We start from the raw sequence: 15,777 nt of genomic DNA, 5'->3' as shown, positions 1-15,777 counted from the left end.
TGTAGGGCACCTAGCATGGAATCTGGCCCTTCCATCTTAGAGAAGGAACAACTGATTTTGAGGCACTGAGGAATTTCCAGAAATAGGGGGAATTCTCTTCTTGTTACTCAGCTACCCTGACCACTGTTGTTGTCCTTCAGAAATTGTCTGCTGTTCTCCCAGAGTATTTGAGCTAAGACATTTCATTATTGGCTGCCAAATTATTCAGAAGCTTCAACATTTAAAAGAAAATAAACTGATGCTTCTCCAAGCCTCACAATGCATTTTTCACAAAACATCTGATAATATCCACTCTGTGTAGTAAAAGCAAATCAAATATTTCTGCCTTCAACTTCACATTTTTTGTGATAGTTATAGTTTCAGCAAAGGTTTTGGTTAATTTTCCAATGTATACAGGAAGAAAAAGATACTGAAGGTTAACTTAAGAATTTCTTCCTCTGGCTTATTTTAAAAGCTCAGTGATTGATTTGGTGCTCACAGTATTCCTCTAGGGCAAGGCTGAATATTGTGTTTTCTGAAGCTAGGTCAATCTTCTGAAATCTCTTATTCAACAATGTAAACTTATATCCAAAGAACATACCCATTAATGGAAATAGACACTCAGTCTTTCCCAGTTCTGGTTGAAGAATTTCACATTATCATCTCTTAACGAGATGAGTCTATGTGCTGATCAATTTTTGGTGGTATCGTCAAGATACAAAATTTTATCTCCAATTTTTTCATATATGGACCACGGCAGTGACTCTCAATCCTTGTTCTGCCACCTCAGTGTACTTGAGAAATACACCACTCTTGCCTGACTTAAGAAAGCAGTGACCCAGTGAGGGGGTAATGATCAGAGACCCAGGATGGTGGTGATGGGCATAATGTAAAAGTTCCTTGTTCCGTTTAAGGAGAAATTATTTCTCCCTCTAGTTGGAAATTAATTAACTGAACTTATTATCAAGGAGGGGGGCAAAAAACACAAATAAGTAGTTTATACCTTTGAGTCCTGAAATCTGAAAAGATTGTCAGTTTCGGTTTTTTGGGTTTTTTTGTTTTTTTGGGTTTTTTTAAATATTTATTTATTTATACAGTACTGGGTACAGTCAGAGGCACGGGAGGGTGAGAGAATTCACCAGAGCCAGAGCAGAGAGTAGAACAGGCAGAGTGATGAAGCACACTGCTGAGGGGAGCAGCAGGCGGCAGGAGAGGTCTGCGCGCCATGTGGGACCCTCGCCAGTGGCCGGGGATCAAACTGGCGCTACAGAGGCTGCGGGCAGCTTCACAACCCAGCGCTCAACTGCTGCGCCACCGGGGAGACCCAACTCAGGCAGTTTTGATGGCAGTACTTACCCTGGGCCAAACCTTTTGGATTACACCACATAGGGTGTCGGTTTATAAAGTGGTTAGGTTTCATGTTGAATGGTACATATTTGGAGTTCTAATGCCACTGTCAATACAGTTTGAGAGATACTATAATATCACAGTCTTCAGCTGTCTATATCAGCTGATGGTGTCCCTGTACCAATGTTAGATGTAACGTTAAAGAAAAGAATGAAACCCCAACTGTGCATGATTATTAAATAATGTTATAACCCTAATACTTTAGGAAGTATTAGATTCAGTAAATAATTTAAGGTCTAATAATTATTAATAACTTTATATGTTGTGTGGATGGTCAACATTGTGTAGAATGGTCAATAGTGTCTAGAAATAAGGTTTTTAATCCCTAAATTCAAACTCATTCTCAAAGAATCTCTAAGAATCCTGTTAAAGATGTAATGTGAAAGGCTAGTTTTTTACTGATTCAATAACCATGTTGACTCAGCATATTATTACATAGAATAGTTAAATAAACTTGTTCTTTTCATTTCTTAAATAATTTGTGTCTTCTCAGCTTGAGCTTTGAATTAAGTACCTCAAAAACTTCCTAACTTGTATGTTCCCCTTTTAAACTTGGAAACGTAATAATTTTTTATATTATCTTATTCTAGATGTTAATGTCTGAATGGGCGAACCAGCACTTTAGTGTAGGCCTCATGAATGAAAATTTTACAATTAATGATATATAATTTTTTTCTACTGACTAAATATTTTCAACTTTTGTTTTAATGTTGGCATCTGTAGCTCTTAGTGTGGGGATCTCTGTGTTTCATCAAACTGTTTCCTCCTTAAATTTCCTTTCTTCTAAAATTTAGAAATATTTTAAATGAAATCTAAAAACTTTCCTGCTTATAAACCATTTGTCCCATCTTTATTGGCCTATTTCTTTCCTGATTAATATGTGATCTAAAAGAAAATTGCTGGGCCTCCCCGGTTGCGCAGCAGTCGAGCGCTGGGTTGCGAAGCTGCCCACAGCCTCTGCAGCGCCGGTTCGATCCCCGGCTGCTCCCCAGCCACGGGAGGAGCGTCCCACATGGCGCACAGAACTCTCCTGCCGCCCGCTGCTCCCCTCAGCAGTGTACTTCAGTCCTTCTGCCTGCTCTGCTCCCCGCTCTGGCTCTGGTGAATTCTCTCACCCTCCCGCGCTTCTGACTGTACCCAGTGCATGTATAAACAAAACAAACAAACAAACAAACAAATAAATAAATAAATAAAAGCATGCCTCTATTAAAAAAAATAATAATAAAAAAGAAAAGAAAATTGCTGGGCTTTTGCATTTTCTAAATAACTAAGAACACTTTTATTATAGGGGTGCAGATCTCTCTGCTTTGGTACGAGAAGCTTCTCTTTGTGCTCTGAGACAGGAAATGGCAAGACAGAAGAGCGGAGATGAAAAAGGTGATTCTCTTCAGAACCTCTCAATTCTAATTAATTATCACTCTTTATACCTAAACCACTGTTGACTTGGAAAATGACTATTTTCTAGCATCTGTTATCTGTGTTATTAGCACCACGCTCTAACCAACTGAGCTAACCGGCCGGCTTTGTTATCTGTGTTATTAAAACTGACTTGTTCTGTGGTATTAAAACTGAGCTCTTTAGAAGCTGTTATGGATTGTCTTGTAACCTATATGGCTGACAACTATAATAATGGCAAAGTCCCTTGGTAGCTCTCTGACGAAAGTATTATATCTTTACTATCATCATAAACAAAATGCTTAGATTTAGGCAAGAAGGTCGTCTTCATTATGAGTTTGTTCTCTTTATCAATTCTGGAGAACCTTCTCATTCTTCTGCATTCTCCTATTACAAACCAGTGCGTGCTAAAAAGAAGAGCTTAGAGAATACACACATGAGAAGTGAAAATTGAAGAAATTTCCCTGTATTTATAGTCTCCTTTCAGAATACAAAATCCATATTGTGATGATTTGGGGCCATTTCAGTAGCTTTTCACTGTTCTTACTCTTTGGGTGTGTGTGGCCAAAAAAGATTCATTTGTTACCTGCATTCCAACTGTGCTAAGTATAGAAATAGCTTTACTTTGCTTAGGTCCTGTATCCATTGTTGTTCAGTCAGTGTTTATGGCTACAGTACTTTAGAATACCTGCTGTCTTCAAAAAGACCTACCTGTCCTCTAAACTTACACTTTAATTTGAAGTTCAGTTTAATTTGAAATTATTCAGTAGTTCTAGTACATGTCTTTTTTATTTGTATTGATTTTCTTCTCCCCATCCCCTCACCCCCGTTTTTCTTTGGCTGCTAAGAATCATAGAACTAAATTTTATTTACAGTTACAGCCTCACATGCTTAGATTCACCAACACACATTTTCGTTATGAAGTCTGCGATGTTTTAAATTTTATTTTTATTTATTTATTTATTTATTTATTTTAAAGGTTTATTTATTTATGCATACAAGAGCTGAGGTACAGGCCAGAGATGCAGGGGGTGAGAGGATATACCAGAGACAGAGTGGGGAACAGAACAGGCAGATGGACCAAAGTACACTGCTGAGGGGAGCAACGGGCGAGACAGGAGAGATCTGCTGCGCCATGTGGGTTTCTCCCTGGCTGGGGATCGAACTCGTGCTACAGGGGCTGTGAATTGCTTCATAGTGCAGTGCTTAACCACTTGCGCCACCAGGGAGGCCTTTTTTTTTTTTTTTTTTTTTGATTTTTTTTTTTTGATTTTTAAATAAATTTTAATCCCAAGGTTAAAAGAGACAAAGCAAACTTCATGAGGTGCATTAACTACACTTTTAGATTATGCTACTTCTACAAAACTCCTGAGTGAAGATGTTTTTGCAAGTCAACTATTACCCAGATCACTTTATCCACTGCATTTACTTTTTTTTTCTTTTCCATTTATTTTTATTTTATTTTTTTAATTTAAATTTTATTTTTATATTCCCCATACAATTACAACCGCCTTATTTTTACCCCAAGCCCTCCTTTACCTGCCCCCCAATCCCCATAGAGAGTCTCTTGTTCATAGTTATTTGTTGATTTTGATATTTTCTTTCTTATAGTTATTCTTTTTCCTGGTCCCTTATTTAAGTTTTCTAGATTCCTGCTATGAGTGAGACCATCCGGTATTTTTCTTTTTCTTTCTGGCTTATTTCGCTGAGCATGATCCCTTCCAGCGCCATCCATGTTGCTGCAAATTGCATGTGTTTATCTTTTTTGAATGCTGAGTAATATTCCATGGTGTATATGGACCACATCTTCTTGATCCAGTCATCTATTTTTGAGCATTTGGGTTGTTTCCAAAGCTTAGCTATTGTAAACAGTGCCGCTATAAACATAGGGGTGCAGGTGCTCTTTGGAATTGATGTTTCTGTGTCCTTTGGGTAAATACCTAGGAGTGGAATTGCTGGATCATATGGAAGCTCTATGTTTAGTAGGTCCAGAAATCTCCACACAGGTCTCCATAGTGGTTGGACTAGTTTGTACTCCCACCAACAGTGCAGGAGAGTTCCTTTTTCTCCACACCCTCGCCAACATTTGTTGTTGCTAGTTTTTTTAATATGTGCCATTCTCACTGGTTACAAGTGATGTTGAACATTGTTTCATATGCCTGTTGGCCATTTGCATTTCCTCTTCAGAGCAATTTCTTTTTAGCTCTTCTGCCCATTTTTTGACTGGATTATTTTCTCTGTTTTTGTTGAGTCTTATCAGCTCTTTGTAGATTTTTGTGATCAGTCCTTTATCATTAGTGTTGTGTGCAAAAATGTTCTCCCAGTCGGTGGGGTTTCTCTTTGTTTATCTTTGCCTTCAATATCACTGCTTTGAGTGATGTGTCTGTAAAGATGTCTTTGTGCATATCATGTAGTGTTTGCGATGTTTTAAATTTTTTTTTTAATAGAGGCATTTTATTTATTTATTTATTTGTTTGTTTGCTTGCTTGCTTGTTTGTTTATACATGCACTGGGTACAGTCAGAAGCGCGAGAGGGTGAGAGAATTCACCAGAGCCAGAGCGGGGAGCAGAGCAGGCAGACGGACCAAAGTACACTGCTGAGGGGAGCAGCGGACGGCAGGAGAGGTCTGCGTGCCTTGTGGGACCCTCCTCCGGTGGCCGGGGAGCAGCCGGGGATGGAACCGGCGTTGCAGAGGCTGCGGGCAGCTTCGCAACCCAGCGCTCAACCGCTGCGCCACCCGGGAGGCCCTGCGATGTTTTAAATTTTAATATTCAGTTATGTGAGGGCCTCCCCGGTGGCGCAGTGGTTGAGCGCTGGGTTGCGAAGCTGCCCACAGCCTCTGCAGCACCGGTTCCATCCCCGGCTGCTCCCCGGCCACGGGAGGAGGGTCCCACATGGCGCGCAGACCTCTCTTGCCGCCCGCTGCTCCCCTCAGCAGTGTACTTCCGTCCTTCTGCCCGCTCTGCTACCCGCTCTGGCTCTGGTGAATTCTTTCACCCTCCCGCGCTTCTGACTGTACCCAGTGCTTGTATGTATGTATCAATAAATAAATAACTACAATAAATCTTAAAAAAAAAATTCAGTTATGTGAGCTTGTTTTGTAAGCGATTTTAAATTCCATTTGGAATTAGGTGATACATAATTAGATTATGGGGGGGAGGGGTCAAACATATTGTGGTAATATACTGCCTGAACATTAAATCTGGTGACACTCTTTGAATATATTGGCACTAAAAATTTACAAGCCTCTGTACAGATATCGACTGCTAATAATTATATTTGGGTGTTATCTTATAAAGCATATATAACAAATTCTGACATCACTGTTAAGGTAAACAAAGCAGAGAGGTCCTACAAATGGCAATCTGTTCATGAGAGATGTCTCTCTCTTGGTGGTATACTGGGTTAAAATCTGAGGAACACCTGGTGGGGGAAATGGAGACATATTGGTCAAAGGGTACAAACGTCCTGCTGTAAGATAAATAAGTTCTGGGGAATCTAATGTATACCATGTGACTATAGTTGATGATAACACTGTATTGATTAACTGAAATTTATTGAGAGAAGATCTTAAGTTATCACCACAAAAAAGATAATTATGTGAGGGGGAGGTGTTAAAACTAACCTTATTGTGGTGATCATTTCACAGTATATATATGTTTCAAATCATTAAGTTATACACCACCTTAAACTATAAATATGTCAAAAATACCTGAGTAAAACTGAAATAAATAAGTAAATAGAACATAATGTGGATTGACTTTTTTTTTTTTTAAGATTTATTTATTTATACAAGCACTGGGTACAGTCAGAAGCGCGGGAGGGTGAGAGAATTCACCAGAGCCAGAGGGGAGAGCAGAGCAGGCAGAAGGACCAAAGTACTCTGCTGAGGGGAGCAGCGGGCGGCAGGAGAGGTCTGCGCGCCATGTGGGACCCTCCTCCGGTGGCCGGGGAGCAGCCGGGGATCGAACCGGCGCCGCAGAGGCCGTGGGCAGCTTCGCAACCCAGCGCTCAACCGCTGCGCCACCGGGGAGGCCCCTAAAATTAACTCTTTTGAATTCTGGGGGAAAGGGAAGGTAGCCCTAAAATGTACATTAGAAAACTTAAGCATTTATGCAAAATTAAATATGGTCAGGGGCCTCCCTGGTGACGCAGCAGTTGAGCGCTGGGTTGCGAACTGCCCACAACCTCTGCAGCGCCGGTTCGCTCTCCAGCCACCGGGTGAGGGTCCCACATGGTGCGCAGACCTCTCTTGCCACCTGCTGCTCCCCTCAGCAGTGTACCTTGTCAGTCTGCCTGTTCTGCTCTCCGCTCTGGCTCTGGTGAATTCTCTCACCCACCCGCGCTTCTGACTGTACCCAGTGCTTGTATAAATAAATAAATATTTTTAAAATAGATATGGTCAGGTAAGCATGATGTGTGTGTGTGTGTGTGTGTGTGTGTGTCTTTCTTAAAAACTTCCAAAAAGGAATAAAACTGATGTCATCACTAATTTATTCAGTGTTCCCCCTTGAAGGCTTAGAAATCTCTCAAGAGAAATTAAGTAAAAAATCACAATTAGCAGACTATATTGAGACATGGATATAATGCTTTTGCTCAACAGGTGAACTCAAGATTAGTCAGAAGCATTTTGAAGAAGCTTTCAAGAAAGTCAGATCTTCTATATCAAAAAAGGTGAGAAATGCTCCTATAGAGAAAGGAGATCAGTGGATAAGAAATTATGAAAACAAAATAATTGCCTTTATGAAAATGTTCTTAAGAGATTTTAATGATGCATGTTTCTTTTTTTTTTTTTTTAAGATTTATTTATTTTTTATTTGTACAAGCAATGTGTACAGTCAGAAGCGCGGGAGGGTGAGAGAATTCACCAGAGCCAGAGCGGGGAACAGAGCAGGCACGACAAGCACACTGCTGAAGGGAGCAGTGGGCGGCAGGAGAGGTCTGTGCGGCAGGAGAGGTCTGCGCGCCATGTGGGACCCGCCTCAGGTGGCCGGGGGGAGCAGCCGGGGATCGAACCGGCGCTGCAGAGGCTGCAGGCAGCTTCACAACCCAGCACTCAACCACTGCACCACCAGGGAGGCCCCTATGCATGTTTCTTAAAGATCACAAAGCACAGTTCTCCTAACTAGATCCTTTAATCACTCTTAAGTAGAGACAGAATTGCCCTATGTCTATTTCCACAGTCTCAGAATTTTTAACCACTCTCATTCAAGTATTTTTTAACCCATCCAACCCCCTTTGAACAATATTTCTTAGCTTCTTGGAGCTAGACTACCCCAACTAAGCTTCAGGGTCTTTCCCATACCTTTAATCCAGGAAAGTAAAGATATCTTTATCACAGGGTCAAAGAAGGGTTTAAAATCACTCTGACTTTTCCTTCTATAAAGTGATAAATCTTATCTTTATTTCTTACTATCTTGAGGTATGGTTGGTAATAAGTTAATGGTTGCTATTAAGTGAAATCAGTTTACTGTGCCACATAAAAAGGAATACATATTAAGGATATTTTCTCCTAACCATTTATTCATTTATTTTTAAAGATTGATTATGTAAGAGGTGTGGGAGATGAGAGGATTCACCAGAGACAGAATGGGGAACAGAACAGGCAGATCTACGGAAATACACTGCTGAGGGGAGCAGTGGGCAAGTCAGGAGAGGTATGCTGTGCTGTGTGGGTAGCTCCTTGGCTGGGGATCGAACTCATGCTGCAGTGGCTGAAGATAGCTTCATAGGTTGTGTCTTAAACCCTTGCGCCACTAGGGAGGCCCCCTAACCATTTATTTTCTAAAGAACCAGAAGATCAGCCTGGGGTTGGGAACTGAAAACCACTTTCATATTTTTCAGAAGCCTCAATAATTAAAACACTGTGGTAGTGACACATGAAATGACCGACACACTAATGGAACAGAATATAAAATTCAGGAATGGGCCCAATTATAAAGTTTATGTAAAAATACATACAGATATATACACATATTCCCTATTCAATAATTAATATTGAAACAACTAGGAAACTGCCTTAGAAAGTTAAGCTGATATTTCATATTAAATACCAGGATAAAATTTCCAAATAAGGCCTCCCTGGTGGCACAAGGGGTTAATAAGCACAGCACTGTGAAGCTGTCTGCAGCCTCTGCAACATGAGTTCACTCCCTGGCTGGCCAGGAAGCTACCAACATGGCGCAACAGACCTCTCCTGTCTCGCCTGCCACCCTCCTTAGCAGTGTATTTCAGTCAGTCTTCCTGTTCTGTTCCCTGCTCTGTCTCTGGTGATTCCTCTCACCCCATCCCCACCTCTGGCCTGTACCCCACTTCTTGTATGCATAAATAAATAAATCTTTAAACAAAAATTCCAAATAAATCAAAGATTTATACGTAAAAACTAAAACCAGATAAGTATTAGAAGAAAATATGGAGATTTTTCTCGAATTAGTAAAATAGAAAATATTCTCAACTTACTGATAAAAGCAACTAGAATAATACTTTTTACCTACTGATTGGCAAAATCTCAAAACTTAACCATACCTTGTTGGCCACTACATGAGGAAACAGTTGCTGTTGTACACAGCTTGCTTTTGGATGGCCCTGAGAAATGCTCAAGTCAGTGTAAAGTGGTTTGTCCGTGGAACGCTTTTTGTTTTTGTTTTTAAAGAGGTATGTATTTTATTCATTTATTTATTTGTTTGTTTGTTTGTTTGTTTATACATGCACTGGGTACAGTCAGAAGCGCGGGAGGGTGAGCGAATTCACCAGAGCCAGAGCGGGGAGCAGAGCAGGCAGACTGAAGTACACTGCTGAGGGGAGCAGCAGGTGACAGGAGAGGTCTGCGCGCCATGTGGGACGCTCCTCCCGTGGCAGGGGAGCAGCCGGGGATCAAACCGGCACCGCAGAGGCCACGGGCAGCTTCACAACCCAGCGCTCAACTGCTGCGCTACCGGGGAGGCCCTGTGGAACACTGTTTGATAATAGCTGAAGGTTGAAGTCTTAATGACATTTATGAATTATGATGCAAAAACCCTCCAAAAAACCTGATTAACTCTTAAATATATTGTGAAATAAAAGAAGAAATCATATGTATGATAAGCCACCATTTATATAAAAAAGAGGAAAGAATAATGAATATTAGTATTTGTATGTTCAGAAGGGAAATCTAAAGGGACTCAGTGTGGGGATAGAATAGGAGAGAGCTGCTTTTACTTTATAACTTTTTGTATCTATTTCAATCTTATAAATTACCAAAAAGAATAATTGGACAAAACTGGATTAAAAAAATTTTTTTTAAAGATTTTATTTATTTATACAAGCACTGGGTACAGTCAGAAGCGCGGGAGGGTGAGAGAATCCACCAGAGCCAGAGCGGGGAGCAGAGCAGGCAGAAGGACCGAAGTACACTGCTGAGGGGAGCAGCGGGCGGCAGGAGAGGTCTGTGCGCCATGTGGGACCCTCCTCTGGAGGCCCGGGAGCAGCCAGGGATCGAACCGGTGCTGCAGAGGCCGCGGGCAGCCTCGCAACCCAGCGCTCAACCGCTGCGCCACCGGGGAGGCCCTGGATTAAAAAATTTTTTAAAGCAGGGCCTCCCTGGTGGCACAAGGGGTTAAAACACAACCTACAAAGCTATCCGCCCCCACTGCAGCACAAGTTCGATCCCCAGCCAGGGAGCTACCCACATGGCGCAGCAGACCTCTCCTGACTCACCCGCTGCTCCCCTCAGCAGTGTATTTCCGTCAGTCTGCCTGTTCTGTTACCCACTCTGTCTCTGGTGAATCCTCTCACCCCCCACACCTCTGGCCTGTACCCCAGTTCTTGTATGCATAAATCAAATCTTAAAAAAAAAAAAATTTAAAAGCAAAGGGGAAAAAAAACATCTTGTTGGTCTTTAAGGTAAATATATGTTGGGCCTCCCTGGTGGGGCAAGGGGTTAAAACACAACCTATGAAGCTGTTGGCACCCACTGCAGCACGAGTCGATCCCCGACTGGCCAGGAAGCAGACCCCATGGCGCAGCAGACCTCTCCTGCCTTGCCCACTGCTCCCCTCATCAATGTATTTCAGTCACTCTACCTGTTCTGTTCCCCAGTCTGTCTCTGGTAAATCCTCTCATGCCCCACACCTCTGGCCTGTACCCCAGTTCTTGTTTGCGTAAATAAATAAATTTTTTTTAAAAAAAAAGATAAGTGTGTGTAAGTGGAATGACCTCATGACACTATGACCACAATCAGATGCCACTACAGAATGACCACCAGAATGACTGAGACTTAAAAGACAGAGAATAATAAGTGGTGTCAAGAAAGTGAAGCAAATAGGGCCTCCCTGGTGGCACAGGCACTTGAGGGCTGCACTGGGAAGCTGTACGCAGCCTCTGCAGTGCGGGTTTGATCCCAGCCGGCCGGCCAATGAGAATCCCACATGGCTCAGCAGACCTCTCCTGTCTCATCTGCTGCTTCCCTTAGCAGTGTGTTTTGTCAGTTTGCCTGTTCTGTTACCCACTCTGTCTAGGGTGAATCCTCTCACCCTCCCGTGCATCTGACCTGTATCCTGGTTCTTGTATAAATAAATCTTAAAAAAAGAAAAAAAAGAAAGCAAATAGAGATTTTTTTTTTTTTTTTTTTTTTTTTTTGCTGAAAATGTTAATGATTCAAACCATACTGGAAAATACTCTGGCAGTGTTTTATAAATATTAATAAAGTGTAAGAAACCTTTGTTTTTGCTGGCCATCTGGATTTAGTACAGTTAAGTATTTTGCTTTCTTCACCAATGAGATTTAGACATAAGCATCTTTGACCTGATTTTTAGGACAAACTGTAATCTGCACTTGGAGAGTATGGGATCCATGGCATGACTAGAAAGGGGTATAAATGGGTTGAGGTGCAGGAAGTGAGGTCAGCCCTCTCTATGTTTTAGTTTACTAGGGATGCCATATACCACAAGTTCACCAGAATCAGGGGATTAAAGAGCAAATTTTTCTGACAAAAGAAATTTCAAATTCTGCACAATTTGAAGTCTAAGATCAAGATGTCGGCAACGTTAGTTTCTTCTGAGACCTCTCTCCATACAGTCTTCTCTGTGTGTGCATGTGGCTGTCGCTCCTGTGCATGGCTTAGTCTCTTCTTATAAGGACACCAGTCATATTGGACTAGAGGTCATACTGTTGACTTCATCTTAATGACTGTTTTCCCAATACAGTCATATTCTGAGATACTGGGGTTCAGGATTTCAACATACAAATTTTAGGGGAGGGCCTCCCTGGTGGCGCAAGGGGTTAAGCACTGCATTATGAAGCAATCCACAGCCTCTGCAGCATGAGTTCAATCCCCGGCCGGCCAGGGAGAAACCCACATGGTGCGGCAGACCTCTCCTGTCTCCCCCGCTGCTCCCCTCAGCAGTGTCTTTCATCAGTCTGCCTGTGCTGTTCCCCTCTCTGTCTCTGGTGGATCCTCTCACCCCCCGCATCTCTGGCCTGTGCCACAGCTCTTGTATGCATAAATAAATGAATCTTTAAAAAAAATTTTTTTTTTAATTTTAGGGGAACACAGTCCAGCCCGTAATAGTGATCAGCTCTCTATTCTGTCTTCTTGCCTCTCAGGATCAAGTGATGTATGAATCCCTGCCATGGTCCCTCAGCCAGTGACTTCAGCAGTGGGCCTGGAAGGAGGACAGCACATGGAACTGGCAGAGAAGCCCACATGTCTGAGCCACCCCCTTTCAGGTTGACACAGATGTGGCCTCATGTAAGCATTTTATTCTTGAATTAATGAGGCAAAGCTGAAGCTGAAGATTCTTTCTGTCTGGCATCCATATGTAGAAACACCCTACCTCCTCTCTAAGAAAATGAAAACAATTAAAAACTGCTAATAAAATAGCTAATACTTTTTAAAAATAAAATATTTATTTTGAAATATTCTTGACTATACAAAAGAGTTATAATTACAATAAAAAGAACTTTTTCTGACTGAAACACCTAAAAGCGCCAACCTACACACCATGATACTCTGCATAGACAGCAATCAAAATCAGGAAATTATCATTGATACGTGGCTGTCACCTAGCCCTTGAGTTACATTCACGTTTCTCTAGTTGTCCAGCAATATCCTTTATAGCAAAAAGACCCAATTTAGGATTACCTGTTTTAGTTAATTGCTGTCTATTTAATTTCCTTAAAGTATGGCAGAACTCTGTGTTGGTTCAGTCTATAAACCCTTTTGAAGATAATAGATGCATATCCGGAAGGAGCATTAATTAGGCGACCTCTGGATGTTGGTTGTGCCCTCCTTGATATGGTGACAGTTACATGAGTGTGTTTTCTGTGTGATACTCATAATGTAATTTATAATAAACATTAAGAAAATCAAAAGCAATAGTAATAAATATATTAAAAATGCAAATGAAAGGTAATGAACCATATGTGGTCATTATGCTAGGATGATAAGTTAGCGGCTCTTTTCTCCTCCTAAGACATCAGGTACTCTGCTCCTGTTGTCCTCCCATCTGGTTAGTGGTAAGAAAATGAGACTTAAAAGATGAGCAGAGGCTGAATTTGTTGATTAACTTACCCGACAGTACTGCTGTCCTCTATTCCTGGAGACCATGAGCTTCAAAGATGTATGCAGCCATCAGTGTTGCATGGACCCCTGTTGCCTTCCAAAATGTTCCTCAACATACTGGTAGTATAATCTGGCTCCAGTGCCAGTAAAGCTGCCCCTACGGAGAGGGGAGACAGCAAAGTTGCTCTGAAGAACTCTCTCTTAGGTATGGAGGTAAAGGCTCCTTGTTAAGTCACAACTGAGTACAGTCTGTCTTCTCAGGCCGTAGTAGCTCTCCACACAGACAACTCAAGACAGAAGTCGCGAGATTCCCTCCTCACCCTGACATCTGTTCCTTTCCCCAAAACCCTGGTTCCCCAAACTAAAAATCTTGACGTTATCTTTGATTCTTCTGATCGGCCATCTAATATTTAGGAATGCTTCTGAAATCCATCCTTCTCACAGACACTGATGTGGCCTAAATGAACGCCTGTCTCAATGTCTGATACACGAAATTCATGGAAACCTTTCCAAAATACAGGTTAATCATGTCACATAGTTCAACATCCTTTAGCGACTGTAACAGGGTGGTCCCCAGGAAAGGGGGAGGTTCCCTGCCCCACCCAAGGGAGGGTGGAGCTGAGCAGGAAGAGGAGAAGCTGCAGAAGAGACTGAGGAAGGAAGCAGGTTGGAGCCAGGAGACCTGGAGGAGGCGCATGGAGCCTAGAGACACGTGAAGAAACTGCGCTTGTCTTTTGGTCGTGGACTGGGTGACACAGATGTGGGTGAGACCCGTGGGGAGGTGACAATGGCAGCTTTTATCTTGATGTTGATTTTGCTCTTTTCCTTCCGGGCTTGTCTGGTTGTTTCTTAGTATATGTGCTGCCGAAGCGAGCACTTGTCTGGTTGTTTCTTTTCTGTGGGTCCCCACTGGAAGATGCTTTAGACTTGTGGCAGGCTTTGGGGCCATGCTCTGGGCCAATCCCATTTGGATGGACTTTTACCCACGAGGGGACGGGTAACTTTGGGTGCTTGATTTGGAAACTAGATTCTTTGCCTTTCCTGTATTGTTTCCTAGTTTTATTAAAGTTCCTTCCCATTAAAGTCTCATATGTTTTGTGTTGATGCGGCGGATGGCAGAACCCATTTAGAATAGGCAGGTTTGCGGGGCTTGGGCTGCCCCTCTCCCTGTCCTATAACACGACCACAACTCCCTAGTCTAGTTACATGTGTGAACCTTTGCCATCTGACATCCACCTTTGGTGGTTACCCTGCTCCTTCCCGTAACTGGATTTATGTCACCCAGTAAAATCTGTTGTCTTTCCTGCTCAGTCTTTGTGCAGGGTGTTCCTGCTTCCTGCAATGCCTCCCCCAGCACCAACACAGGCCTTGAGATACCGCTTGCCAAGGAGCTTTCCCCAGTCCGTCCCCACCCCCACCTCCCTGCCTTGTGCTCAAACTGCATTTTATGCTGCATCAGGCCCTGGTGCTTTTATTAGAGCTCTCTGTTTAAATACTAGATTAAGATTCCCACCAGCAGATATTTTGTATCTCTAGCACTGTACACATAAGAAGAAAGAAAAAACTCTTCAATTGAACAATTGACTCACTTAATGGCATAGAGGACAGTTAACACTGGCAAGACCTGAAGAAGATTTTCCTTGGTCTGCTCTGGGAATCTCTGCAGAGAAACCAGCAAAGCTTTGGAGGTAGGCTTCCTCTGGTACCTTGTCATTGGGATCAGCAACCCTTTTAGCATACTTCTCACTGGCAGAGGAGCAGATCAAGCATTGAGAAGAAACCCTGTAAAAACTGGTCTACACCAGCATTCTCTGAAACAAACTCTTAAAGAAGAGATTATATATATTCCTTAAAACCAAATTTGAATTACCGTCTTCCTTTACAGGCAGGAAAACCTGCTCTTCCACTTTGGCTAAGTGTGAGTGACTCTGGTAAGCAGACAATGGGTCTTCTTTTCAGACTGCAGGAAGTTTTACTGACTTGAATGTAAATCAAAATGAATATTTCACAATAACCAAGGACTTTGGAAATGGAGTATTGAGTGAGGAAATAGTGCTGCTTCACAAGGAAGTTCATTTCCCCCAAAAAAACCTAACTGAAAAGGCAATCAAAAGTATATTAATTCAACAAACAGTTCTTCACAGATGTACTGCCTGTCTGCTTTTTTTCAACTACCTCTTTTATTATTCTCAGCTCACTAAGAACTTGGATGTTGAAGAAACAGTGCGATTCCCCAACCCTTTATTGCCAAAGTCAATTTGTAGTCTAGCTTAGATTCATTTACTGAAAATGAAGTTATGCTTTATTTGGCACAGGTTTGGGGTATCTGTACTTTAATACAAAAATGATACCGGAATTGTCAGGCCTAGTCTCCCAGCCAGGAACGGATCTCAGGCTGCAGGGCAGTGCTGAGCCCCAGCCGCTAGACCCCCACGGGTTGGTGTCTCACGAAGCC

General features: G+C 42.2%; 1 protein-coding gene across 4 annotated transcripts in view; it reads left to right on the top strand.

The window, feature by feature from the left end:
- The window catches only part of NVL (nuclear VCP like), a 79,926-nt gene extending 67,263 nt beyond the window's left edge, over positions 1 to 12,663 (top strand). For 2 of the 4 annotated variants that reach the window (XM_037510172.2, XM_037510174.2), the window contains 3 exons: positions 2,675 to 2,763; positions 7,386 to 7,456; positions 12,365 to 12,663. In XM_037510172.2, the coding sequence (XP_037366069.1) occupies positions 2,675 to 2,763; positions 7,386 to 7,456; positions 12,365 to 12,409 (205 nt within the window). In that variant the 3' untranslated portion in view covers positions 12,410 to 12,663. The remainder of the gene's footprint in view (positions 1 to 2,674; positions 2,764 to 7,385; positions 7,457 to 12,364) is intronic. The other 2 variants (XM_037510173.2, XM_054694830.1) reach the window with 2 other exon arrangements.
- The last annotated feature ends 3,114 nt before the right edge of the window (positions 12,664 to 15,777 follow it).

The sequence above is a fragment of the Talpa occidentalis genome, unplaced genomic scaffold (genome assembly GCF_014898055.3).
Source record: "Talpa occidentalis isolate TD23 unplaced genomic scaffold, MPIMG_talOcc4v2.1 talOcc4.14, whole genome shotgun sequence".
NCBI classification, from domain to species: domain Eukaryota; kingdom Metazoa; phylum Chordata; class Mammalia; order Eulipotyphla; family Talpidae; genus Talpa; species Talpa occidentalis.
The sequence above is the reverse complement of the archived record's forward strand: the minus strand, read 5'-3'. Positions and strand labels throughout refer to the sequence as shown.